The sequence below is a fragment of the Pristis pectinata genome, chromosome 1, assembly GCF_009764475.1.
Source record: "Pristis pectinata isolate sPriPec2 chromosome 1, sPriPec2.1.pri, whole genome shotgun sequence".
Lineage (NCBI taxonomy): Eukaryota > Metazoa > Chordata > Chondrichthyes > Rhinopristiformes > Pristidae > Pristis > Pristis pectinata.
In genome coordinates, this window is record NC_067405.1 from 26,433,424 (window position 1) to 26,459,825 (window position 26,402).

The window sequence follows — 26,402 nt, forward strand, 5'->3', positions numbered from 1 at the left end:
CCCATTAGCTGGACTTTCCAACCACCACATACAACCAATCACTTCAGCTTGCTGTCTCACATTGTCTTAATTACAAATCTGGCCATCTCTGATCACTTTTTAATCACTCTTTGTTCTTCTCCATTTCATTCTGTATCCACTATTTGCTTAGATCTGCAATTTCAAAACAATAAACACGACTCCCTAGTTCACTTCTCCCCCCCACCCATCCCGCTCCCACCTGGGAACTTTCCGCTGCCCCTGCCATAGGTGCAACATCTGCCCCTACATCACCTCCTTCTCCTCCATTCAGGGACCAAAACAGTCCTTTCAGGTGAGACAGAGATTCACCAGCACCTCCTTTAATATCATCTACTGCATTTGGTGCTCCAGCTGTGGCCTCCTCTACAATGGTGAGACCAAATGCAGACTAGGTGACTGTTTTGCAGAACACCTGCGCTCTGTCTGTAACCGCGATCTACATCTCCCCGTTGCCAGTCACTTCAATTCCCCCTCCCACACTATCACTGATATGTCAGTCCTCTGCCTCCTCCACTGCCAGGAGAATTCCAAGTGAAAACTGGAGGAATAACACATAATTTTCCGTCTTGGAACCTTGCAGCCTAATGGCATGAACATTGAACTTTCCCACTTTAAGTAATCGCCATCCCCCCCCCCCCCCCCATTATGCTTCTTCTCTTCTTCCCTTTCATAGCCTCTTTGTTTCTACTTTTTTTCCTTTCTCTCCTTACCTTTGACCCATTCCCCGGTGAATCTGGTCTCCCCTCCTCCCCCACACCAGCCTATCACTATCTCTTAAGTGCATCTACATATCACCACATTGTACCCACCCCGCCTCCCCTCTTTCATCTGCCTATCACTGCTCTGCTTTTCTCTCCTATATATTGGGCTTCTCCTTTTCCTATCTTCAGTCCTGAAGAAGGGTCCTGACCTGAAACGTTGACTGCCTACTGTTCTCCACGGATGCTGCCTGGCCTGCTGAGTTCCTCCAGCATCATAGTATTTTTCAATAAATGTAAAGCCTTTGGCTCTCCATTTGTTACATTATTCCTGCTGCTACATCAACCTTTAACCCTTCAGTCCCCACTAAAACTCAGCCCTTGTACAACCATCATCTTTGCTCCCTTAAGTCTTTGCATACAGACATTAACTGATATCACTGAGCTTCTGTATTAGTCTAGATGATAGTTTTGAAGTCCCAAACAAAATAAAGTAGGTAATGGTTAGTCAGTTAACAAGTTGGTTATGTCATCAAGCCCTGTCCTCAAATTAAAAGATACAAGTCAAAGCTGCAGATGTCATACAGAATCATTCTAGATGTCCCCTGTTGCCTTTGACAGATAAAGACTGTGTCCAGCTTGACTTTGTGTAAATTCACCCAGGGGTTTTAAGAACATTCCCTACATAAAGTGATATAAAGTGTACATCATTTAGATGCTCAAATTTCCATCTAGTCTTACAGAAATCATAGTTTGCTTTAAAAGAGGTTGTTTTAGTTAAAGGGAAAGTTATTCAAGCCTTTATGAAACTAAAATCAATGTTCAGAAACAGTAATGTTAATATTGTCGACACCGGGTTGCTTCTTACTGGCTCATGTTGGTGATTCCAAAGGGAACTGCAAGCTTTGAACCGTTTAAATAACAGTATGTTTGAGATTTCCATGCATGCACTGTTAAACTCAGAAGGCCTGAACCTACTGGGAGATCTGGAGTGCTAAAATGTCATTTTGCTCTGTGGCCCAGAGTGCAGAGCCCATTCTTGTTGATGTTTGTCAGTGTTACACAGAGTAATCCTTGGAGGCTACACGGTTCAACATGAGTACTACTTGAGTGACTTGGGATCTAAAGGATTTCAGTGGGGATTGTAGGGCTGCAGACCACGAGACAAACAGAAAGGTATATTACATTTTTACTTCATTTTAGTTTTTCATTATTTGATTATTTTTCTATTTTTCCATTCTTTAAAAATTATGTGCTTCAAATTTTTTTTATTTCTAATTGTCTCCAATGACAGAGATACAGCGTCAAAGACGTCTGAAGTATCTCGACCATTACAAATATTCAAAGACCATTAACATTTAAACATACTATCAAACATTAAAATTAAAGTAATTGAATCATTTACATCAGCTTTAATAAATCAATAATAATTCAATAATAAATCAATAATAATCACCTGAAAGTTCCTTTCACCCTCGGAGGAACTGCAGGAGGTTGGAACTTCATTGCTAGAATAATGAGCTTCCTGACAGTTCGTAGAGAAATACCAGTGGTTCCACAAGGAACTGATGACATATTTTGGGAATAAATGGGGCAACATTCAGTTACAAGTAAAGCAATTGGTTTGTAGTTATCCAATAGCTTTTAACCAAGATCCATTAAAAAATGTGATTAATGTTCTGTGGAGTAATAATTTAGATTAAATGGATATGTGACCAGCTTGGTTGATTGAATGTTCTGCAAAAACAGCAGATGTGGTTTGAGGCTTATAATCTGGATTCTCATTTCAGTGCTGGATCAAGTGCGGACTTGCAATGTCTGAGCCAAAATTCATCACTATTTACTCTATCCATGCCTCTCATAATCCTATATACTTCTGTCAAGTCACTCTCAGCCTCCTTCACTCCAGGGAAAATGAGCCTAGCCTATCTAAACTCCCCCCTTAGCTAAAATCCTCCAATCCAAACAACATCCAGGTAAATCTTCTCTGCATTCTCTCCAGTGTAATTGCATCCTTCCTTTGGTGTGGCAACCAGAACTGCATATAATACTGCAAGTGTGGCCAAACATGGACAAAAGAGCTGAATTCCAGAGATGGGGAGAGAATGACTGTCCTTCATTTGACTGAGTGTAGAATCAATCAGCCCTGATAAAACTGAAGCAACACACAAAATGCTGGACAAAGCTGAAGTCAACGAGAATCGAAGGGAAAATACTCCAGAGGTTCAAGTCACCTCAGGAAGAAGATTGAGATTGTTGAGGTCAATCATCCCAGCCCCATTTCATCACTGTGGGACTTTCTCAGGGCAGTGTCTTATGCCCAACCATCTTTAGTGCTCTTCATCAATGACCTTTCTTCTATCATAAGGTCAGAAGTAGGAAACTTCAGTGATGATTATGCAATGTTCAATTCCATTTGCAATTCCTCAGCAAATGAATCTGCTCCTACCTTCATGAGGCAAGACTTAAGAGTACATTCAGATTTAGGTTGAAAAGTGGTAAGTGACATTCACACCACGACAGTACCAGGCAATGACCATCTTCAGCCAGAGATGATCTGATCATTTACCCTTAACAGTGAATGACAGTAGCATGGAGAGTCCCACAACATCACTATCCTGAGGACCACCATTGGCCAGCTACATAAATACTGTGCCTACAAGAGTATTTCAGAGACAGTGTCCTGCAGCATCAGGCTCATTTCTTGACACAGCAAGGCCTTTCCACCATCTAGAAGACATGTCATTAATGTGATGGATTTTACCTGCTCTGCATTTGCCTGGATGAGTGCGAAGCCGACTTCTTTCAAGAAGCTCAACACTATCGAGGACAAAACTGCCCCCTTAAGTGGCACCCCATCAACCAGCCGCCACCAGTGGTGTACTATCTACACCCAGGCTCTGACACCCTTGGAAATACTAATCTTGCAAACTCTGACACCATAAAGAACAAGAGCAGCAGGTGCATAGTATAACCACCACCTGCAGGTTCCCCTCCAAGTTATATACTGTACCATCCTGAGTTGGAAGTACATTGCTGGTGCTCTGCAAAGCAATCACCAAATCTGCATCTGATGTATCCAATGTAGAGGAGGCCACATTATGAATACTGAATGCCATACAATAAATTGGAAGAGGTACCAGAGAATTGCTTCTTCATCTGGAAGAAGTATTTAGGTTCCTAAATGTTGTGAAGGGAAGAGTTGTACTGGAAGAAGATGAAGGAGGGCCCTGAATTGAGCTGAGGCAGGAATTTCTCCATTGTCTCACTAAGAAACACAGCTTGAATCCATACCCACAGCTTTATATTGGAGGTAATGAGCAGAGTTGGAGGAGAAGTTGTTCAGTGTCAGCAAGGGAAAGGTGGGTGGTTCAGGAAGCAGATCAATTGGGTCTTTCTTCAGAGAAGAAGCAAAGGGCCCTCAGATTATTCTAGCATAGTGTGGAGGTGCAGAGGGTTTGGATGTCTATGGTGAAGATGGAAAGTGCCAAAGTGTTGCAGGGCATTGGAGGTGTCCTGGATGTAGGTGAGAAGGAGCTGGACAGAGAAACAAAGCATGCAGTTAAGGTATGAAAAAAAGAGTTCTGTGGGACAGGAACAAATTGGACTGGATGAATTTATCAGGATAGTCCTGCTTGTGATTCTTAAGGAGTTGGTATTGGTATTGGTTTATTATTGTCACTTGTACTGAGGTACAGTGAAAAACTTGTCTTGCATTCCAATCGTACAGGTCAATTCATTACACAGTGCAGTTACATTGAGTTAGTACAGAATCCATTGATGTAGTACAGGTAAAAACAATAACAGTACAGAATAAAATGTCACAACTACAGAGTAAGTGCAGTGCAATAAGGCGCAAGGTCACAACAAGGTAGATCGTGAGGTCATAGTCCATCTCATTGTATAAGGGAACCATTCAATAGTCTCATCACAGTGGGGTAGAAGCTGTCCCTAAGTCTGGTGGTATGTGCCCTCAGGCTCCTGCAACTTCTACCCGATGGAAGAGGAGAGAGGAGAGAATGACCCAGGTGGGTGGGGTCTTTGATTATGCTGGCTGCTTCACCAAGACAGCAAGAGGTAAAGACAGAGTTCAGGGGGGGGGGGGGGGGGGGGGGAGCTGGTGTCTGTGATGCACTGGGTTGTGTCCACCACTCTCTGCAGTTTCTTGCGGTCCTGGGCAGAGCATTTGCCATACCAAGCCGTGATACATCCAGATAGGATGCTTTCTATGGTGCATCGGTAAATGTTGGTGAGAGTCAAAGGGGACAAACTGAATTTCTTTAGCCTCCTGAGGAAGTAGAGGCGCTGGTGAGCTTTCTTGGCCGTGGCTTCTATATGATTTGACCAGGACAGGTTGTTGGTGATGTTCACTCCCAGGAACTTGAAGCTCTCAACCCTCTTGACCTCAGGACCATTGATGTAGACAGGTGCATGTACACCACCCCCTTTCCTGAAATCAATGACCAGCTCTTTAGTTTTGTTGACATTGAGGGAAAGGTTGTTGTCATGACACCATTCCACTAAGCTCTCTATCTCCTTCCTGTACTCTAATCATCGCTGCTTGAGCTACGGCCTACAATGGTGGTGTCATCTGCAAGCTTGTAGATGGATTTAGAGCAGAATCTGGCCACACAGTCATGAGTGTATAGGGAGCAGAGTAGAGGGCTGAGGACGCAGCCTTGTGGGGCACCAGTGTTGAGAATAATCGTGCTGGAGGTATTGCTGCCTATCCTCACTGATTGTGGTCTGTTGGTTAGAAAGTCAAGGATCCAGTTCCAGAGGGAGGTGTTGAGTCCTAGGTCTCAGAGTCTGGTGACAAGCTTGCTTGGGATTATTGTATTGAAGGCAGAGCTGTAGTCAATAAACAATAGTCTGACGTAGGTGTCTTTACTGTCCAGATGCTCCAGAACTGAGTGTAGGGCCAGGGAGATGGCATCCGCTACACAACCTGTTTTGGCGATAGGCAAATTGCAGTGGGTCAAGAAAGCCTGGTAGGCTGGAGTTGATGCATGCCATGACCAGCCTCTCAAAGCACTTCATGATGGTGGATGTCAGAGCCACTGGTCGGTAGTCATTGAGGCATGTTACCTTGCTTTTCTTCGGTACCAGGATGATAGTGGTCTTCTTAAACAGGTGGAAACTTGAGATTGAAGCAGGGAGAGGTTAAATATGTCTGCAAATACTTCTGCCAGCTGATCAGCACAAGATCTGAGCACACGGCCAGGGACACCATCTGGGCCAGGTGCTTTCCTCGTGTTCACTCTCTGGAAGACTGATCTTACATCCTCAGCTGTGATCACAGGTTCAGTTGCATTAGAGGCAATCAGGGTGGGTGGTGCCAATCCACTTCCCTTCTGTTCAAAACGCACATAGAATGCGTTAAGTTCATCAGGAAGGGATGCGCTGTTGTTAGCTATGCAGCCCGACTTCGTCTTGTAGCTTATTATGGCATGTAAGCCCTGCCATAACTGACGGCTGATCTGGGACTCTATTTTGAGTTGGTATTGCCTCTTGGCTTCCCTGATAGCTTTCCAAAGGTCATATCTTGATTTCTTGTACAGATCAGATCACCAGATTTGTGTGCCGCAGTCCTCGCCTTCAGTAGGGAGTGGATCTCCTGGTTCATCAATGGTTTCCTGTTTGGGAACACCCGTAGTACACAGTCCTCCACACACTTGCTGATAAAGTCCGTGATGGTGGTGGCATACTCATCAAGACTGGCAGCTGAGTCTTTGAACATGGACCAGTCCACTGTCTCAAAGCAGTCACAGAGGAGTTCATCTGTTTCCTCAGAGCAGCACTGCATGACTCTCTGTACCGGATCCTCCCGTTTCAGTTTCTGTTTGTATGCAGGGAGAAGGAGCACAGCCTGGTGGTCTGATTTCCCAAAGTGAGGACGAGGGGTGGCTCAGAAGGCATCTTTGATGGTTGTACAGCAGTGGTCAAGGAGGTTGGCACCCCTGGTGGAGCAGGAGATGTGCTGATAGTATTTTGGTAACACACTCTTGAGGTTGGCCTGATTGAAGTCACCTGTGATAATGAAGAGGGCCTCAGGGTATCCAGTCTCAAGGTTGTTGACCACGGAGTATAGCACATTGAGTGCAGGCTTCATGTCCGTCTGTGGTGGGATGTAGACTGCCATCAGGATAGCTGAAGTGAACTCCCTTGGCAGATAGAATGGTTGACACTTCACCGTTAAGTATTCCAGGCTGGGTGAGCAGGAGCTCGCCAGGACCGTCACATCTGAGCACCATAAGTTATTGATTAAGAAGCAGACTCCTCCGCCTTTAACTTTGCCTGAGGACGCTGTGCGGTCCATTCGATGAATTGAGAAGCCCTCAGGTTGAATAGCACAGTCAGGTGAGCTGGGGGCTGTGAAGCTGGAATGATTTCCAGAAGAATCGATGACAGTCTGATGTACAGTGGTGGTATCATGGTCTAGAGGGAGATATGAGATGGTGCCAGAGAGATGATAGCCTTTTAAGATAGATATCAGTTTGCTAAATAATAAAAACACCACACTTATCCACAGGGTTGTTGGGATTGGTCTTTGACAATGGAGTTTTGCATGTTCAGAAAGGAAAGGTTTGGAGTGAGTAAGTGGAGTGGAAAAATTGAGTGTTGATTTTACATCAGCAGTTAACGATGAATAATGCTCGTGAAGGTAAGAGGTCAGAAGGAGGATTGGGAATTCTGAAGGTGGAAGAAAGTGTTCAAAGAACCTTCACAACCCTCTCTGACTGGCACCACCACCATTTTGGTCATTCTTTGTCTCTCTTAGCCCCCAACTCATCACAAGCATCCCCCTTGTTCTCTTCATCCCCAGCCCTTCTCTGCAATCGTATTTAATTTTGAACTTTGCTCTATTCTGATGAAAGTTCATCAGTATGAGATGTTATCTCTGTTTCTTTCTCTACAGATGCTGCCTGGCCTATTTAGTATTTCCAGTATTTACTGTAGATCATATACCTTGCCAACACAAACTAATGTCCTCATTAGATGCCATGTTAATGCCGATTTCACTTTTAGATTAGTTTTGAAAACTTGGTAAGACTTTGATTTCAGAGTCCAACTGTAAAACCAAGAGCTTAAAAACTTGGACAAACACCAGACCTGTCTGTTTTGAGATGAAAGTGACAATAAGTAAGCTGTCAAATGCTGATTACGTCTACCTGGGACAATATTTGTTATTTTGCTGGTGTTTCAAACAGCAGTGGTATCATTGCTCATTCTAATTACATTAATTGAGATGTATCTGAATAGGTTAGGAGCCAGGAATAAAGAATATCTTTTGTATTACATAAGACATTTCCAGTTCATCTATGTACAGACAAATGTTACATAAGTTTGTTTGACTACAGTAGTGAACAAAAAAATGGGACAATTAAAGCTAGTATTTGATGCATGTCAATAGACATATATTAACATGGGGTCCTGGAACAAAAATATATATTCCAACATTACCAGGATTGATCCCTTAATTTTGATCACTCTGAATCTCAGTAAAATAACATTCTGGGAGCAGTGAGCTGCATGCATTTATTTGCATCTACCTGCTGAAGCTCTTCTTCTTTCCAGAGCATCCTGAGCAAAGCCAGCTCTGACCTAACTGGTGAGAATCCCCCCTCAGTACAGACCTTTCAAACGGGTTTAATGTTTAACTGAGCTAGATAAACTTAGAGGTGCATCTGGTTTTGAAGATAACCTCATTGCCTGAGCCAAGATGTTTTCTGGTCCCTTAGCCTTTGCTCTATCCATTGCTCTCAGCCTTTTCTTTATATCAATTAGAGAGAATCAAATTTGGTGAAGACTGGCTTTTGTGATGAAGGGCACTTCAAGAGGAAGCTGAGATGGATCATTTAATTGGGGCATCGGACTGAAGATAGGTCCAAATGTTCAAACACCATATGCAGGGTCATGAAGTTGTAGCCTTGGAGGAGTGACAAGGCCATGAAGAGAATTGAAAACAAGGATGAGAATTTTTGAATCGACATATTGCTTAATCAGCAGCAGGCACAAAGTAACAGGATGTGAAACAAATTAAGACCTGGCTACAGTTTAGAATGGTGTCAGGTTCATACATGATAAAATGAAAGAGACAGGCCAAAAATTCATTCAAAGCATCCAGTAAACGGTCAAAAGGATGAGTCCTGGAACATGTTGGTGCCTCCAAATTCATGCCTGTCTTTCCTGGAATTTCTTGTTTAAATCCATCCAATCAGATTTCTGCTTCTGCCACACAACCAAAAAAAGACTTGTCAAAAATCATGACTAATATCCCAGGTAATCCTTAGTTAATTTATCCCTTCTCATTCTTCTTGGCCAGTCCGCAGCCTTTGATATGGGTGACTGCACAATCCTCATCAGAGTAAGGCAGCAAAGATGAACTGCCACTGACTGTGATACACGGCGTGGAGCAAACAGTCTCAGTCCAATAATTTTATAGCTCCTTTGTGCTACAAATAAAATTAAAAGCTGCTTTTGTATTTATTGTTGGCTATTGTAAACATGTCAAAACAAGACATGCTATTTGCCTTTGAAACATGAGCAATAAATCTAGTAAAGTGCTGTGTGTATAACACACAAAAAACTCGATAGAGTATTCTTGCATAAAACTGGAAGTAGGATTTTTTATCCCCAGAAATGATAATGAACAGATTAGAGGCTACAGATAGTGTTTTTTTATTAATTCAAGGGATATGGGCTTTTCAGGCTGAGCCAGCATTTAATTCCCCATCCCTAGTTGCCCTTTGAGAAGGTGGTGGTGAGCTGCCTTCTTGATCTGCTGCAGTCCTTGAGGTGTGGGTATACCCACAGTGCTGTTAGGGAGGGAGTTCTAGGATTTTAATCCAGTGACAGTGAAGGAACTTGCTTCACACTGTTTGTGGGGCACTAAAGCAATTTTGTGGGTCACCCCAATGTTGTTTATGAAAGTTTCAGTTGTAAGGTTCACAGAACAATGGTGCTGGGTTCCTGTTGTAACTCCATGCTGAAACTGACATAGTTTGTTTTACCAAGTGTTCTCTATGAATGTGTGTAAGTTCTCACAGTGGTTATGATGTAACACAGTGGGTGTGACTTCTCCGGGCAGCTCTGAAAGGGATATCCAACATAGCAAGCAATACTTTTTCAGCTACTGCTACTAAATGAATGGATGCATCAATGATGATAGGCGTGAGAGTGTTCTCCAGGTGCAGACTCACCAGCCGCTGTAGAGTTGCATTAAACCTTCCCTACTTTTGTGCATTGTATCCTTTGCAATAAAAGCCATGATTCCATTCACCTTTCTAATCAGTTGCTATACGTGCATTCCAATCCTTTATGTTTCATGCAGCAGGACTCCCAGATTCCTTTGTGCCACAATACTTTGAGTAATCTCACTCCATTTAAATAATAATTTGTTTTTTCATTCTTTCTTCCAAAATGGATAACTTGACATTTTCCCACAGTATACTCCATCTGCACTTAAGCTAACAGTATCCCTTAGCAGGCTTGTTGTGGCCTTACAATTTATTAATCCACCTATCTTTGTATCATCTGTAAATTTGGTTATAGTACACTTGGTCCTTCATCGAAGGTTTTAGCATACATTGTAATCTCCTTTCTTGATCATGGTCATGATGAGGGCATTTTTGTGATCCTGGATACTTTCCTCTAATGCACTTGCACCAGTGGTATTTCTCCATTATGACTAGATGATTAATGAGAAGGGTTTAAGGAGGCCTTGTAGGCAAAAAATAAGGTGGAGAGGTTTATAGATTCTAGAATAAGCAACATTTTTGAACCAAAGTCAATGGTCCAAATTCATGTTATGCCGTCACCTTTACTTTGCTTCTTGCCCTGGAATGAAATCAGTTAGCTACCAAAGGCAACATCATTGTTGGTCCGCAGGTTTTTGATCAAGTTGTCTGTCTCTTCCACGTTAGATAAAAAGGGCTCCAAGCACTGTGCAAAGTCTTTTCCAAAATGATGTTAGATTCCTTTATGCTATTAGAGAATAAAAACTGATTCTTTTGGTGGCTTGCCCCTGCTCCAGAAATTTGATAGTGTGTACACATTGGTTTTCTTCCTTAGACCATTTAATCAAAGACCTCATTGGTGTGACCTTGCCTTCTGATGATTTGGCACCCACATGATCTTTGCTCTCTGCTTTTGAAGCAGTGCGCTATTGCTCTATGTTTCATCACCTGCAGATCCTGCCTTTCTGCATCCTCTAAAATATAAGTAGTATAAACATCTGATATGGTGGTTGTGAATATAAAATCTAGTAAAGGTGTGGCCATTATCAGTGACTTCAGTATCTTAAACACTGTCAGAGAAATTGTTGTTCTCAAGTTTCTAAATGGAATAACAGCCAATATTAAGATGAAATAAGCAAATAATATAACACCTAAATGTTTACATCAGGTTTGGCGTGTACATCAGAAAAGAACATGTGTGAGGAGGTTCAGGATACCATGATATTCAGTAGATTCAGCTGGGCCAATGACCTGGTCTCAGCAATGGCTCTTTCCCTAATGGCCATCTCTCTCTCTTCTATATTGTTTACAGGATGCAGGTGCACAGTGCCCCTACAGCTGGCTCCTGATGCCTTCTGGTGTGTGGAAGGAAAGTCTAATTAGTGAGCGTTGTGTAATATGTTGCACTATCGCCCAGTAGCACTCATATCTACTGTGATGAAGTGCTTTGAGAGGTTGGTTATGGCTAGAATTAACTCCTGCCTGAGCAAGGACCTGGAACTGCTGAATTTTGCTTACCATCACTACAGGTCTACAGCAGACGCAATCTCACTGGCTGGAGTACTTAGACATACATCAGGCTACTGTTTATTGATTACAGCTCAGTGTTCAACACCATTGTTCCCTCAGTACTAATAACCAAGCTTCAAAACCTGGGCCTCTATACCTCCCTCTGCAACTGGATCCTCAACTTCCTTATAGGGAGAACACAGTCAGTGTGGATTGGCAATAACATCTCCTTCTCGCTGACTACCAACATAGGTGCACTTCAAGGATGCATGCTTAGCTCACTGCTTGACTCTCTCTACACTTATGATTGTATGGCTAAGCACAGCTCAAACACCATCTATAAATTTGCCGATGATACCACTATTCTTGCTAGAATCTCAGATGGCGATGAGGAGGCTTACAGGACTGAGGTACATTGGCTGGTTTAGTGGTGTTGCAACAACAACCTCGCACTCAACATCAGCAAGACCAAGGAATTGATAATGGACTTCAGGGAAGGGAAGTCAGGAGAACATACACCAGTCCTCATTGACGGGTCGGCAGTGGAAAGGGTGAGCAGCTTCAAGTTCTTGAGTGTCAACATCTTGGAGGATCTATCCTGGGCCCAACATATTGATGTAATCACAAAGAAAGTATGCCAGTGGCTCTACTTTGCTAGGAGTTCAAGGAGATTTGGTATGTCACCAAAGACGCTTACAAATTTCTATAGATGTACGGTGGAGAGCATCCTGACTGGTTGCATCACAGCCTGGTATGGAGCCTCCAATGCACAGCTCCATCACGGACACAGCCCTCCCCGCCATGACGACAACTTCAAAAGGTGGTGCCTCAAGAAGGCAGAATTCATTACTAATGACCCTCACCTTTCGAAACATGCCCTCGGCAGGCATGGTAGTGTAGCGGTTAGTGTAATGCTATTACAGTGCCAGTGACCCGGGTTCAATTCCGGCCGCTGTCTGTAAGGAGTTTGTAGGTTCTCCCCATGTGTCTGCATGGGTTTCCTCCGGGTGCTCCGGTTTCCTCCCATATCCCAAAGACGTATGGGTTAGGAAGTTGTGGGCATGCTATGTTGGCGCTGGAAGCATGGCGACACTTGCAGGCTGCCCCCTCGAACATTCTACACAAAAGATGCATTTCACTGTATGTTTCAATGTACATGTGACTAATAAAGAAATCTTATCTTATCTTCTCATTACTACCATCAGGGAAGAGGTACAGCTGCCTAAAGACTCAAACTGAACAATTCAGGAACAGCTTCTTCCCCTCCACCATCAGATTTCTGAACGATCCATGAACGCATGAACACATGAACATGATCTCATTATTCCTCTTGTTTACACTATTTATTTATTTTTGTAATTTATAGATTTTTATGTCTTCTCACTGTACTGCGGTTGCAAAACAACAAATTTCATATGTCAGTGATAATAAATCTGATTCTGATAATTTTGAATCTTATGTTCACATGATATGGTGGTGATTAATGGAAAGATTGCACAAGATATGAGGCTTACCACAGTTCTAAGTATGTTAAGATGAGGTGAAGCATGTAAAAGTTATATCAGAGCCCTTGGTCAGTGATGTATTAACAAGCCATGAGTAAGAGTAGTGATACCATCGATATGATATGGCAGTTTCATTGACCTTGACTGAGCATGTGAGATTATTAAACTTACTGTAATCAGGTGTTTGTTGATGAGTTCCTGCATTGACTTCCATGGCTACCTTTTCCCACTAATTCTTATCATATAGGGCTTCATGCCTGAGAACAGATAGCATCTTTTGTTTTCCCCCCAAGGCAAATTAACTAGAGGTTTTGGAAACTGAAATATTCTGTAGCTTAGGAAGCGATACTTTAAGAGAGAGAGTGAAACAGAATTACAGTTTCAGATTCATTGGCAATTGCACATTCTCATCCCCATGTCCATTTTGGAGCTCATGGCCATCCCTGCTACAGCAGAAGAAAGAGTATCGAGGATGTGTGATCATTCCTGGAAGAGTGTGTATTTAGATGCTGGCCACCTTATCTTTCAGATCTGTCAATGTTAAAAATGTGCACTTAACATTGAAGTCATTGACAGTTTTAAAAGAATGAATTTGTTTGAGTCTTATACATAGTATATACAACGTGTGGACTTTGTGACTACATTTAAAATAAGAGGGCTTATGTCTTTTTTTTCAGCCAGGCTTCCCGTTCTGCCTAACAAGCCACTGATTACACCTGAGTTAGTAGGCACCAGCATCCATCTAAGGTGCACTTATGTGAGCCCAACGATAAATGGCAGTGTGGGATATGTGGTGGTGTGGTCTCGGATTTCCCCACTTCACATGAAGGAAGAAGTAAAGAGGGACACGACCCGACAGATGTTCTCATTTGTGGAGATGGATGGTACTTCTTTAAGGCTTGGAGACACGGTAATGATTTCTAGATTCCTTGAAACTATGTCCAAAATTCGGTTGTGTTCAAGCACATTTTTGATTGAAAAGCTGTAAACTGCAGGTATTGGAACCTTGAAATAAAAGTAGAAGTTGCTGGAAACACTCAACAGACCAGGCAGCATCTGTGGAGAGTGAAAAAGTAAACATTTCATCTGAAAGGTCATCAACCTATAAAGTTATGTTTCCTTCTTCATAGATGCTATCTGACTGCTGAGTATCCCCAGCATTTTCAATGTTTTTCATTTTTAAATCTTGTTCAAGCATCTCTGCAAGACTTCAAGGTAAGAAGTCAGCAGTAAGGTTATCCTGCTCTGACCTTGCTCATCTCAGCCTCCGATACTGTTCCAGTAAAGGTCAATGCAAGCCTGAAGAACAAAACTTTTTCTTTTAGCTGGGATTTTCAACATCTGTAGTTTTATTTTTTTTATTTTCATTCACAGAAGCCTGCATTGTGTGTAGTCAGAAGATTGCATGAAGTGTTGTTTCTCAAGTATGCATTCAACTTCATTGGAACCATATAGGCAGTCAAAGACAGAGAGATTATAGGTTGGAAAATTAAAGTGAAAATACAGGAAGCTTGAGATCACACTTGTGGAATGAATGGAGGTGTTCTGCAAAACAGTCAACAAACCTGCATATGGTTTCCCCAATACAGAGGAGACCACTTTGTAGAATACATTCATATCCAATCTGCTTTTGTTTTACAGAATTGAACATCTCATGCTGCTATCTTAATTTTTTTTTTGTAGAAAGTGGCTTGGATTATATTGTTGGTTTATTTTCAATTTATTTCAACAGCATTTTTTTCATCTGCACAGAAATCTACATTGGATTAAAGCACATGGGATCCATGGAGACTTGGTAGATCAGATTCAAAATTGGCTTGGCCATAGAAGGCAGAAGCTAGTGGTGGAGAGGTGTTATTGTGACCAGAAGTCTGTGACTAGTGGTGTTCTGCAAGGATTAGTACCGGGACCTCTGTTGTTTGTAATATATATCAATGATTTGGATGAAAAATGTGAGTGAGCTATTTAGTAATTTTGCAGACGACACAAGAATTGGTGGAGTTGTGGATGGTGAGGAAGGTTGTCAAATGGTACAGCAGGCTATAGATCAGTGAGGCAGAGAAATGGCAGATAGATTTTAATTCAGATAAGTGTGAGGTGTTGCACTTTGGGAGGTCAAATGCAAGATGAAAGTATGCAGTACATGGCAGGACCCTTAAGACCATTGCTGTCTAATGGGATCTTGGGGTGCAAGTCCATAGCTCCCTGAAAGTGGCAACACAAGTAGATAGGATGGTAAAGAAAACATACGGCGTACTTGCCTTCATCAGTCAGGGAAAATTGGAGAAGTCGTGTTGCAGTTGTATAAAAGTTTGGTTAGGCCACATTTGGAGTACTGTGTACCGTTCTGGTTGCCACATTACAGGAAGCAGTGGCTTTAGAGAGGATGCAGAAAAGGTTCTGCACGCATGAAAGAGTATTAGCCATAAGGAGAGGTTGGACAAACTTGGATTGATTTCTTTGGCTGAGGCGTGACTTGGTAGAAGTAAATAAAATTATGAGAAGCATAGATACAGCAGGTGGTGTCTTTTTCCCAGGGTGGAAATGTGAAACACTAGAGGGTACAGCTTTAAGGTGAGAGGGAGAAAGTTTAAAGGAGATTTGTGAGGCAGGTTTTTTTAACATAGAGTAGTAGTTGCTTGGAGGTGGTGGAGGCAAATGTGATGGCAACGTTTAAGAGGCATTTAGAGATACACATGGACAGGCAGGGAATGGAGGGATATGGATCACGTGGAGGCAGATGGGATTAGTTTGGATTGACAACGTGTTCACCACAGACATCATGGGCTGAAGGGCCTGTTCTTATACTGTACTGTTCTATGTTCTTTGAATCAGTTTTCTCTTTATGCAGTATCTCTACCCATAATTTGCTTTATTTTATAATCTTCAATTATAAATCCAGAAAGTTGAATGAAATAGATTGAAGGATGTCTTTCAACCAGACTGTGATGTAAAGATCAGATAGCCACATCTCAATGAAGTGTGGCTTGGAGAACCAGTGCTACAAACTATGACTGCTTTAAAACTGCACTCTGTTGGAATCACGTCACGTGCAGTTTGTTGTTATCAATCTACTAATTGATTTTTACTTCACTGTGATAAACCTATTGAATAGTTCCCCTGTGCTTCATGATCAAAGCATTATTGTCAACATTGTGTGCTCTTTCCAGTATACATTCCAGTGCTATAGCAAGCTTGTTGTTTTACTGGAATGTCTGCTGTACCAGATGCTTTGCATACAAGGTTTTCTTTCAATTCACAGGGTATACCCACTTAGTAATAGCAGCTATGTTTTGTAGGGAATGTGAATAAATATCTTTGCATAACAGCTCAAATTGAGGACGGTTGAGCCATCTGGCACTCCCAGCCGGGTATCAATGGTTACAGTTTATCTTGGGATACAATTACAGGCATGACAGACTGAGTAGCCCTCCGCAGAATGGGAAATGTGCCTTGTGATATCATCTAAAATAGCATCACTTTAAAATGTTTACACAGGAAGCAAACTAAAATCAGTGATTCCTATTACTCATACTTTGCTTTACAGGTATACTGCAGCGTATCAACCTTCTTGCAGGACTTTCCAGATATACACAGCCTGTCCAAGAATAGTGAGCCATTCTTTGCTGGAATTAAGGTGGGTGAAAATGTTCTCTTCACTTCAAAATCTTAGTATCTTTGATGGCACTTACTTTAAGATGGTGTTTGTAGAATTTTAAGTTAAAGCAGATTCAGAGGAAGTATCTTGTGACTTTAGATCCTGAACTTAGTTGGAGATGATTTATCTCAACTTGTGTTATGATTCAACTCATTCAATTACTGATGAGGAGCCATTGAGATAAAATATTTCTATTTTTTAATCTGTGCTTTTTTTCAGATTGCTAAGGTCAATAATAGAAATTACAGTTGCACTAAAATACAGCTTTTGATGTAAAGTCAAAGTCAGGTTTATTGCCACATGCACAAGTATTTGCATGCACAGGTGCAATGAAAAACTCACTTGCAGCAGCATCAAAGGCACTTAACATCAAATACACAATGTTCACAAGAAAAGCTTAAATTATAAATTTGGGGCAGCACAGTAGCGTAGTGGTTAGTGTACTGCTATTACAACGCCAGTGGTTAGGGTTCAATTCCCCCCGCTGTCTGGAAGGAGTTTGTACATTCTCCCGTGACAGCGTGGGTTTCCTCCGGGTGCTCCGGTTTCCTCCCACATTCCAAAGACGTAGGGGTTAGTAGGTTAACATGGGTGTAATTGGGCTGGAGGGGCCTGTTGCCATGCTGTATAAAGTTTTAAAGTTTTTAAAATGTTATAGTTTTAAACAAAATTGTACAAGAAAGAGCACAATTAGAACAAAAAAAAACAAAGTCCATTGTAGTGCAAAGTGGTCAGAATGTTGCTATTCTGAGGTAGTGATTAAGCTTGTGCAGGTTGGTTCAAGAACCGAATGGTTAAAGGAAAGTAGCTCTTCTTGAATCTTGTGGTGTGAGATTTCAGGCTTCTGTACCTCCTGCCTGATAGTAACTGCAAGAAGATGGTATTACCTGGATGCTGGGGATCTTTGACAAAAGATGTTGCCTTCTTGAGGCAGCGCCTCATGTAGATACTCCCTTCTGGGGAGGGATGTACTAATGATGTATTGGGCTGGGTCTACTTCTCTCTGCAGCTTCTTACATTCCTGGACATTTGAATTGCTGTACCAGACCATGATGCAACCAGTCAGGATACTTTCAACAGTACATCTGTAGAAGCTTGTTAGAGTGTTTGATGACATGCCGAACCTCTTTAACCTTCCAAGAAAGTAAAGGCGCTGGTGTGCCTTCCTTGTGATTGCATCTATGTGCTGGGCCCAAGGAAGGTCACCCAATATGTTAATGCCCAGGAGTTTAAAGCTGCTGGCTCTCTCCTCCACCGATCCACCAATCTAGACTGGTACATGTTCGCCCTCCTTTCCCTTCCTGAAGTCAACAATAAGTTCTTTAGTTTTACTGGCGTTGAGCGAGAGTTTGTTGTTTCGGCACCACTCAACCAGGTGACCTATCTTGGTCCTGCATGCTGCCTCATCACCATTTGTGGTTTGTCCAACAGCAACTAAATGTTCCAAGGCACTTCACAGAAGCATTATTACAGCCCATGTATGGTAGAAGACTAAAAGTTTGATTAAAAATGGGTTTTGGGAACACCTTAAAGAGGGAAAACACAGCAGGGAGGCAGAGGAGGAAATTCCAAAGCCCAGAACCATTTCTCCATCTGCTGTCACAGCCAGGATCTCCCAGGAACCAGCCATTTTGATTCCATTTTCTGTTCCTACACCGGCATATCTGTCCACAGCCTCTTCTACTGCCAAGTTGAGGCTTAACGCAGATCAGAGGAACAACACCTCATATTCTGCTTTAGTAATCTCCAACCTGATGGCATGAATATCAATTTCTCTAACTTCCTGTAACCACTCCCTTTTGACCTCCCCCTTTATTTTCCCTTATCCCACCAACCCCATCACCCCTGCTCTTTCCCCTCCCCCACCCTCTGGATCTGCCCATTACTCATGCATTCCTCCCTCCAGTTCCCCTCCTCACCTCCTTCCCTTCATTCCATCGTCCTCTGTCCAATCAGATTCCACCTTCTTCAGCCCTTTGTCACTTCCGCCTATCACCTCCCAGCTTCTCACATTATTCCCACACCATCCCCCACCTGCCTATCTTCCCCCTCTCACTTGGATTCACCTTTCACCCACCAGCTCTTACTCCACCCCCTCCCCCCACCCTTTTATACTGACTATCTCCCCTCTTTCTTTCTGGTCCTCCTGAAGAAGTGTCTCAACCCAAAACGTCAACTGTCCATTTCCCTCCATAGATGCTGCTTGACCCACTGAGTTCCTCTAGCATTTTGGGCGTTGCCCCAGAATGTTAGCAGCTGAAGGCATGGTCACCAATGTCAAAGACTAGAAGGATACAGGTTTGACAGTGGATTATAAGGACGGTCAAGATTATGGAGAAGGAGAAAGGCCATGGAAGGATTTGAAAGCATATTAAAATTGAGGTGTGGTTCATCTGTCTATTAGTGAGCATTGAACCAAGCATTGTCGGAGAAGCACAGTATACTTTCAGCAATTATATACTTTGAGAGCACCCAAGTACAATGGACCACCATGATATTGGAAAATAATGGAGATTAAACAGGCAAAAAGGAATCTGCCTGATTTTTATTCCATTGTCCACATTCTCTGTAATCAGTCACCAGTATGCATGGTCACAGACAAAGGAGAAACTCTCCTTATTGCTCTTGAGGACCATAAAAAATTACTGTATGGTATTTAAAAATCGCACACTTTATAATCACAGGATGTTGTTAACAAATAGTGCTCTCTGATTAATACTGAAAACAACTTATTATCATAGCCCTTGAACTAATTGATTGAGAGGTACTTAACCGGGAAGTCATTTGATGTGTAAACCTTGTTCTCCATTAACTTACAATATTTTAAAATTAACCATTTACTCAGGTTGTTAAAGCTTGCTGGTTGAAATTTCTCTCTTTCACATAGTTTGAGCCAGAATCTTTGCATATAGCAGAAGATGGAAAGGAGCATTCTCTATCGATCAAAAGTACTATCCCTATCCCTTGCCTGGAAGATAGTCAGAATATAAACAATTGTAAATTAACTCTGCAGCTAACCATCAATGATTCAGGTAAGAATTAAGGTAGTAAATGAATGCAACAAATTGTATGTGATGTAAACGGTGGTTAAGCAACTGATGAAATCGGTCGTATTTTGATCGTTTTCTGTTAAGTCTTTTCATTAAGCAATACATTCTTGCATGTTGTACTTCATTTATTCATTCATTCTGATGAGATCTTGATTTATCCTGCACTCATCAAAATGGTTCACATTTCCTTTGATGATAAACTAAAGAATTATCTGAATGTGAAAAAGATACCAATAGAATATGTGGAGCAAATTTTCATTTTCCACAAAATATGCATTTTAAATGTTGTATCAAATCCTTTTAATCTGTATGTCAATATTTCAGAGGTCCAAAGCATCTTTGCATACTCTGAAGATGTGAAGAAATTTACATTGGATTTACTGATTTACAATGTGGAAAGCATTTAAACAAAATAAACAGCCCTAACTTTAGGACTTATATTGCCAAGGATGTATGAAAATAATGTGATATTTTGCATCATGTATTGTCCGTCTCCCTGATAATGGAAAAGGAACTGTCATGCCCTCTGCTCTGGACTGCAAATTACTAAATGTAAATGTCTATATTAACACACTTTTATATAAATTGGTCTGAAGTAAATGCCTAAATCCACGTTAAAATAATGTGTAATATTAATAGAACAGGATGAACATAGAACAGTTACAGCACAATTTGGGCCCTTCGGCCCACAAAGCTGTGCCGAACATGTCCCTACCCTAGAAATTACTAGGCTTATCCGTAGCCCTCTATTTTACTCAACTCCATATACCTATCTAACAGTCTCTTGAAAGACCCTATTGTATCAGCCTCCACCACTGTTTCCGGCAGCCCGTTCCATGCACTCACCACTCTCTGAATAAAAAAACTTACCCCTGACATCTCCTCTATATCTACTCCCCAGCACCTTAAACCTATGTCCTCTTGTGGCCACCAATTCAGCCCTGGGGAAAACCCTCTGACTATCTACCCTATCAATACCTCTCATCATCTTATACACCTCAGTCAGGTCCCCCCTCATCCTCCCTCTCTCCAAGGAGAAAAGGTCGAGTTCCCTCAACCTCGTTTCATGAGGCATGCTCCGCATTCCAGGCAGCATCCTTGTAAATCTCCTCTGCACCCTCTCTATGATTTCCAGGATCTCTTTCTTTACAGAACTTTTACATCGTAACCTTAGTTGAAATGTTTTAAAAAACCTGCAGATTTGGAAACCAAAAATAAAAACAAAATTGTTGGAAATACTCCAAAGATCAGGCAACCCTTGGTGAGAGAAATAGATTAACTGTTCAGGTTGATGACCTTTGTCGTTGGGTTCTGAGGAAAAATCATTGACCTGAAACATTAATTATTTTTCCCCCTCCACAGGTGCCATCTGAACTACTGAGTATTTCCAGTATTTTTATTTTTATAACAATATAAAATTATTTGAGCAAGACAGTGAACAAGTAATCCATTTACATACCCCTGCTGGTGCTTTTCTGAATCGGCCCATTCATTCCAGATTCCTTTAAACTGATAAAGTGACTTTGGCTATTAGTTTCTCCCTTCGGCTATCATTCATGTGTAATACAAGTTATGAAAATCAGTTTTAGAGACCTGAGGTGTTTTATCGGAAAAATCTAAGGGAAGAAAAATGTTTGTATAAGACAAAACTAAGACATTGAGGTGTTATGTAAATGTGAAGATTTTGTTGTAAATCACTAAGCAGTTTGGGAATGGATATTGGAATTGGATTGTCCAGGTTGAATCTTTTTTTTTGCAATACAATAACAAGATAAGAAGTTTGAATTTTATTGATTTAATGTTAATAAAATTTTGTGTTTTGAAAGCCAAACAACATGCACAAGCAGGGCTAAACAGCAAAAATATAATTCATTTAAAAGGAAGGCATTTCAGATTAGTTTGGTCTTCATCTCTGCCAGAACTTGCACATTTTCTACCTTATGCATATAATGTTAAAGAAGGAAATGCATATAACGTTACAGAAGGAAGCCACTTAGCCCATCAGGTCCATGCCAACACACAGAGCACAATCCAATTAGTTCCATTCCTTCTATCCCCATTTCTCTGTACTCCTGCAACTTACTCTCTCTCACATATGCTGTCAACTACTTTGCTTCTTTTTGACATTAATCTATACTGAGAGTATTTTACAGTAACCAATCAAGCTACCAACATGTTTTTGAAATGTTGGAAGGAACCAGAGCACCCAGAGGAAGCCCATATTTCCACAGACATCATTCAAGATCAGGATTATTCAGTATAATCATGGCTGGTCTGATTGTAACATCAACTCTACATATATGTGTATATTTGGTAGACACTTACCTTCTTGCTTATTAAGAACCTCTCTGCCTTAAAAATATTTAAAGAGAATTCCAAAGACATGTGACCCCCTGAGAAAAAATAAGTTCCCCACATTTCTTCAATATTTTAAACAGTGACCCCTAGTTCTGTATTTTCCCATGAGATGATACATCTTCTCCATATCCGCTCTGTCAAGTATCCTTAGAATCTTATGTATTTCAATCGGTCACCTCTCATAAACTCCAACAGATACATGACCAGCCTGTTCAATCTTTCCTCTTAAGACAACTCGCCCATTCTAGGTATTAGATTAGGAAACCTCTGAACTGCTTCCAACTCATTTACATTCTTCTTTAATTCAGAAGACCAATACTGTACATAATGCTCCAGATATGGTTTCACCAGTGCCCTATGTAGCTGAAGCACGATCTGCCTACTTTGGCATTCGTCAGTAATAACAATATTCTGTTAAGCCTGTGTCATTACTTTCTTTACCTGCATGCAAGTCTTTTGTGGATCATGCACTAAGACACATAGATTCTTCTGCACCTCAGAACTCTGCAGTCCCTCATCATTTAAATAATATGTCCTGCTCTGTAGCCCCCATGTCCTCTTCACAACTTGTTTGCCTACCCACCTTTGTCTCATTAGCAATCATACCTTCGGTGCCTTCATCCAAGTCATTTATATAAATTGTGAAAAGGTGGGGCCTCAGCACTGATCCCTGTGGCATGCCACTCATTACATCTTGGTTTTCTGTTTGCTAGCCGATCTTCTTTCCACACTGGTATGTTACTTCCTACACCATGAGCCTTTATTTTTTGCAATGACTTTTGATGTGGTGCAATATCAAAGGCCTTCTGGAAATCTAAGTTCCCCTTTATCCATTACTTCTTAAAAGAATTCCAATAAAGTGATCAAATGCTATTTTCCCTTCCCAAACCCTCTCTGACTTTGCCTGATTACCTTGACTTTTTCAAAGTGCCTGACTGTAACATCTTCTCACATATTAATAACAGATGTTAAGATACTTGGCCAGCAGTTTCTGCTTTCAGCTTCCATCACTTTTTGAATAAAGGAGCCTCATTTGCTATTTTCCAATCAAATGGAACTTTCCTCAAATTCTGGGAATTTTGAAAAATTACGATTAATGCATGGTCTATCTCACTAGCCTCTTCTTTTAAAACCCTTGGATGAAGCCCAGTAGCACCTGAGGTTTTGTCAGCCCATGTCCCCAACAATTTGTTCTGTACCATTTCCATGGCTTTCGTTATTTTCTTAGGTTTCTCTCTCCCTTCCAATTCCCAAACTCCTGAAATCCATGTTACTGTGCCATCTCATTGCGTACCAGAATTAATTATGTTTTTCAAAAGCATAATAATAAATAAGTTGGAAAATAACATTTAACCATCAGATCTGGGACTACTAACCAAGACAACGTTTCCTTAAATGTAAAGTAAGCTGGAGGAACATTCGAAGTCTGCAGTATTGTGTTACTATTTACCAGCAGCAGCTTGTGTAACCTAAGCATGAAATCTCAGTGTATCAAAACACTTTGCATAATTTACACTGGGTCGAATTCCAGATTCAATAATAGAAATTAAATTTAGAAGTCTTTTTATAATTTGGACTGATCTCAATTTTTACTTCTAGTGCCCAGAACATTAAGTACAATAAATGATCTGTCAAGCTTTTCCATTTTGAAATTCCAAATACTTATGCAAATGCATTTGGAGAAGTGATTATATTATTGTTTAGACTGAATTGCTGAATGGATGATTAGTAGGGCTCTGATACAAAGATTTAGGCACAGTTGACACAAAACAGGAATCATGAATATTCATACAAACAAAAAATGTCTTGGCAGTGAATATGATTCACCCACTTCCTGACCAAAAAATGCTGAAAAGCCAGTGTAAAATAGTGTAAACTTGAATGGCCAACAAGGTATAATGGACACAAAGTTCTAAGGCATTCAGCAGATCAGGGAGGGACTATTTATGGATCTAAATGTCTTTGCAACTTTCTGGTAGAGTACTTCATTTCCTCCTGACCTCAAGAATAAATGGATCAGTGACCATAGGGAACTCCACAGACATGCTGAGAGAGTCCATGTGCCTAAATGAATGATTGTGATGTGCAATCTGTGTTGGAAAGCTCACTTCACAGATTTTGAAAGATATGATCATTGGTTTTGTGCTGTGAGCTATCCATGTGTGCCTGAAGCATCCTGATAGCGAATGATTTTGCTACCTGTCCTGTCAAATTGCTCATGTACGTGCAAACATTACACGGCAAAGGCCAAGCAGAGGAAAACAAGTACAAATAGTAGGAAGCAACCTGCAGCTCGATAATCCACAGATTTTCAATAAAAAAGGAAATGCTGGCATTACCTAACAGGAGAAGCAGCATCTCTGGAGAGAGTGACAGGGTTAATGTTTCAGATCGGTGATTGTCACAAGTGGGAAAAGCTAGCAATGAAACACATTTTCAGTTGCAGAGAAAGGGGAAAGGGCAGAGAGGACAAAAGACAATATTTGTGACTGGGTGAAGGCTGAGAGAGATTGAATAATAATTATTTGTGGTGATAGCAGCTGAAAAGGAGTATTCTGGTGGACGAGACAAAGAAAATGTACAATCTCAGAATAGAAAAATACAAAACAGTGCTAGAAATCTGAGGTACCAAGACTGGAAAAGCTGACTATCTGAAACCATTGAATCATAGAATCACATAGCATGGAAACAGGCCATTTGGCCCAACTTGTCCACGCCGACCAGTGGGCACCCTTCTATAATAACCCCATTGCCCAGCACTTGGTCGATAGCCTTCTATGTCTTAGTGATTCAAGTGTTCATCCACACACTTCTTAAACGCTGTCAATGACCCAGCTTCAATCACTCAGGCAGTGAATTCCAGTTACTCAACACTCTCTTGGTGAAGAAGGACCCTCCATATATCCCCTCTGAGTTTATTCCCCCTTACCTTAACCTATTTCCTCTAGGTTTATCTGCCTCTGATATGGGGAAAAGTTTCTTGCAGTCTACCTTATCTATACCTGTCATAACTTTGTGTACCTCAGTCATGTCCCTGCTTAGTCTCCACTCGAGGGAGAACAGTCCTTGCTTCTTCAGCTTCTCCTCATAGCCAAACTGCTCTGTCCCAGGCAACATCCTGGTGAATTTCCTTTGCACCCTTTCTAGCGCTATCACATCCTTCTTGTACCTTGAGGGACCAGAACTTCACACAGTACTCCAGCTGAGGTCTGACCAAGGTTTTATAAAGTTGGAGCATAACTTCCCTACCTTCAATTCCCTGACTAATGAACACCAGTATCCTGTGCGCCGTCCTAAACACATTGCCTACCTGCATTGCTACCTTCAAGGATCTATGGACTTGTACTTTGAGGTTGCTCTGTTCCTCAATACTCCCTAAGACCCTACCATTCTTAGCCTCATTAGTGCTCCCAAAATGCATCACTTGACAATATCAATATCTCTTTGCAACTTAGAATTACCTTACACACCATCAACACCTTCGTGTCATTGGCGAATTTACTGATCTTGCCTTCCACATCCACAATATCTTCTTTATTTCTAATCTCTACCCATGTGGCCTTGTTTGAGGAGCCTTCTAGATATCCTTCTTCAGTAATGAAAGTAATGCAATCTGGTAAATTGGTTTATTATTGTCACATGTACCGAGGTAAGTGAAAAACTTTGTTTTACATGCCATCCATACAGATCATTTCATCACATGGGAAAAACAACAACAGAATACCAAATAAAATGTTGCAGTTTCAGGGAAAGTGCAGTGCAGGCAGACAATAAGGTGTTGACTGCTCTACCGAGGCAGTGAAAAGTGTAGATAGAATCCATGGAAACTGTGCAATACCTCCTCCCCTTTTACTTTGCCCCTCTGTCTCACCTGAAAATTCTCTGCATTGGGATATTCAGTTAGTAGTCCTGCCCATCCTTAGACTATTTCTCGGAGATGGTAACAATATCATAGACCCCTGTGCTAATTAAAGCTTTGAGTTCACCTACTTTACTCTTTACCCTCCTTGCTTTAAAATATATGCAATTTGGCTTTGAATTCCCTTGATGTTCACTTGTTTTGCATACTGGACTTACTATTTCTCCTCTAGGTAACTGTGAACAACTACTCTGAGCCTCCTTCCTCTGCCAACTCAGTTTGAACCTTCGCCAATAGCACTAGCAAACCTATTAGTAAGGACGTTGGTCCCACTTTAGTTAAGATGCAAAGCATCCTGCTTGTATAGGCCCAGCCTTCCCCAGAAACAATCCCAGTGATCCAGGAACCTAAAGCCCATCCTTCTTCGCTATCCCTTCAACCACGCACTCATCTGACCTATCCTTCTATTCCTATACTCACTAGCTTGTGGCACTGGAAGCAGTTC

General features: G+C 41.4%; 1 protein-coding gene across 1 annotated transcript in view; it reads left to right on the forward strand.

Annotated features, from left to right (window-relative positions):
* LOC127576271 (von Willebrand factor D and EGF domain-containing protein-like) overlaps positions 1–26,402 on the forward strand; it is a 199,871-nt gene that overhangs the window by 27,693 nt on the left and 145,776 nt on the right. Inside the window, exons 5-7 of the mRNA XM_052026761.1 lie at positions 13,650–13,882; positions 16,520–16,609; positions 19,518–19,662. Coding sequence (XP_051882721.1) covers positions 13,650–13,882; positions 16,520–16,609; positions 19,518–19,662 — 468 coding nt within the window. The remainder of the gene's footprint in view (positions 1–13,649; positions 13,883–16,519; positions 16,610–19,517; positions 19,663–26,402) is intronic.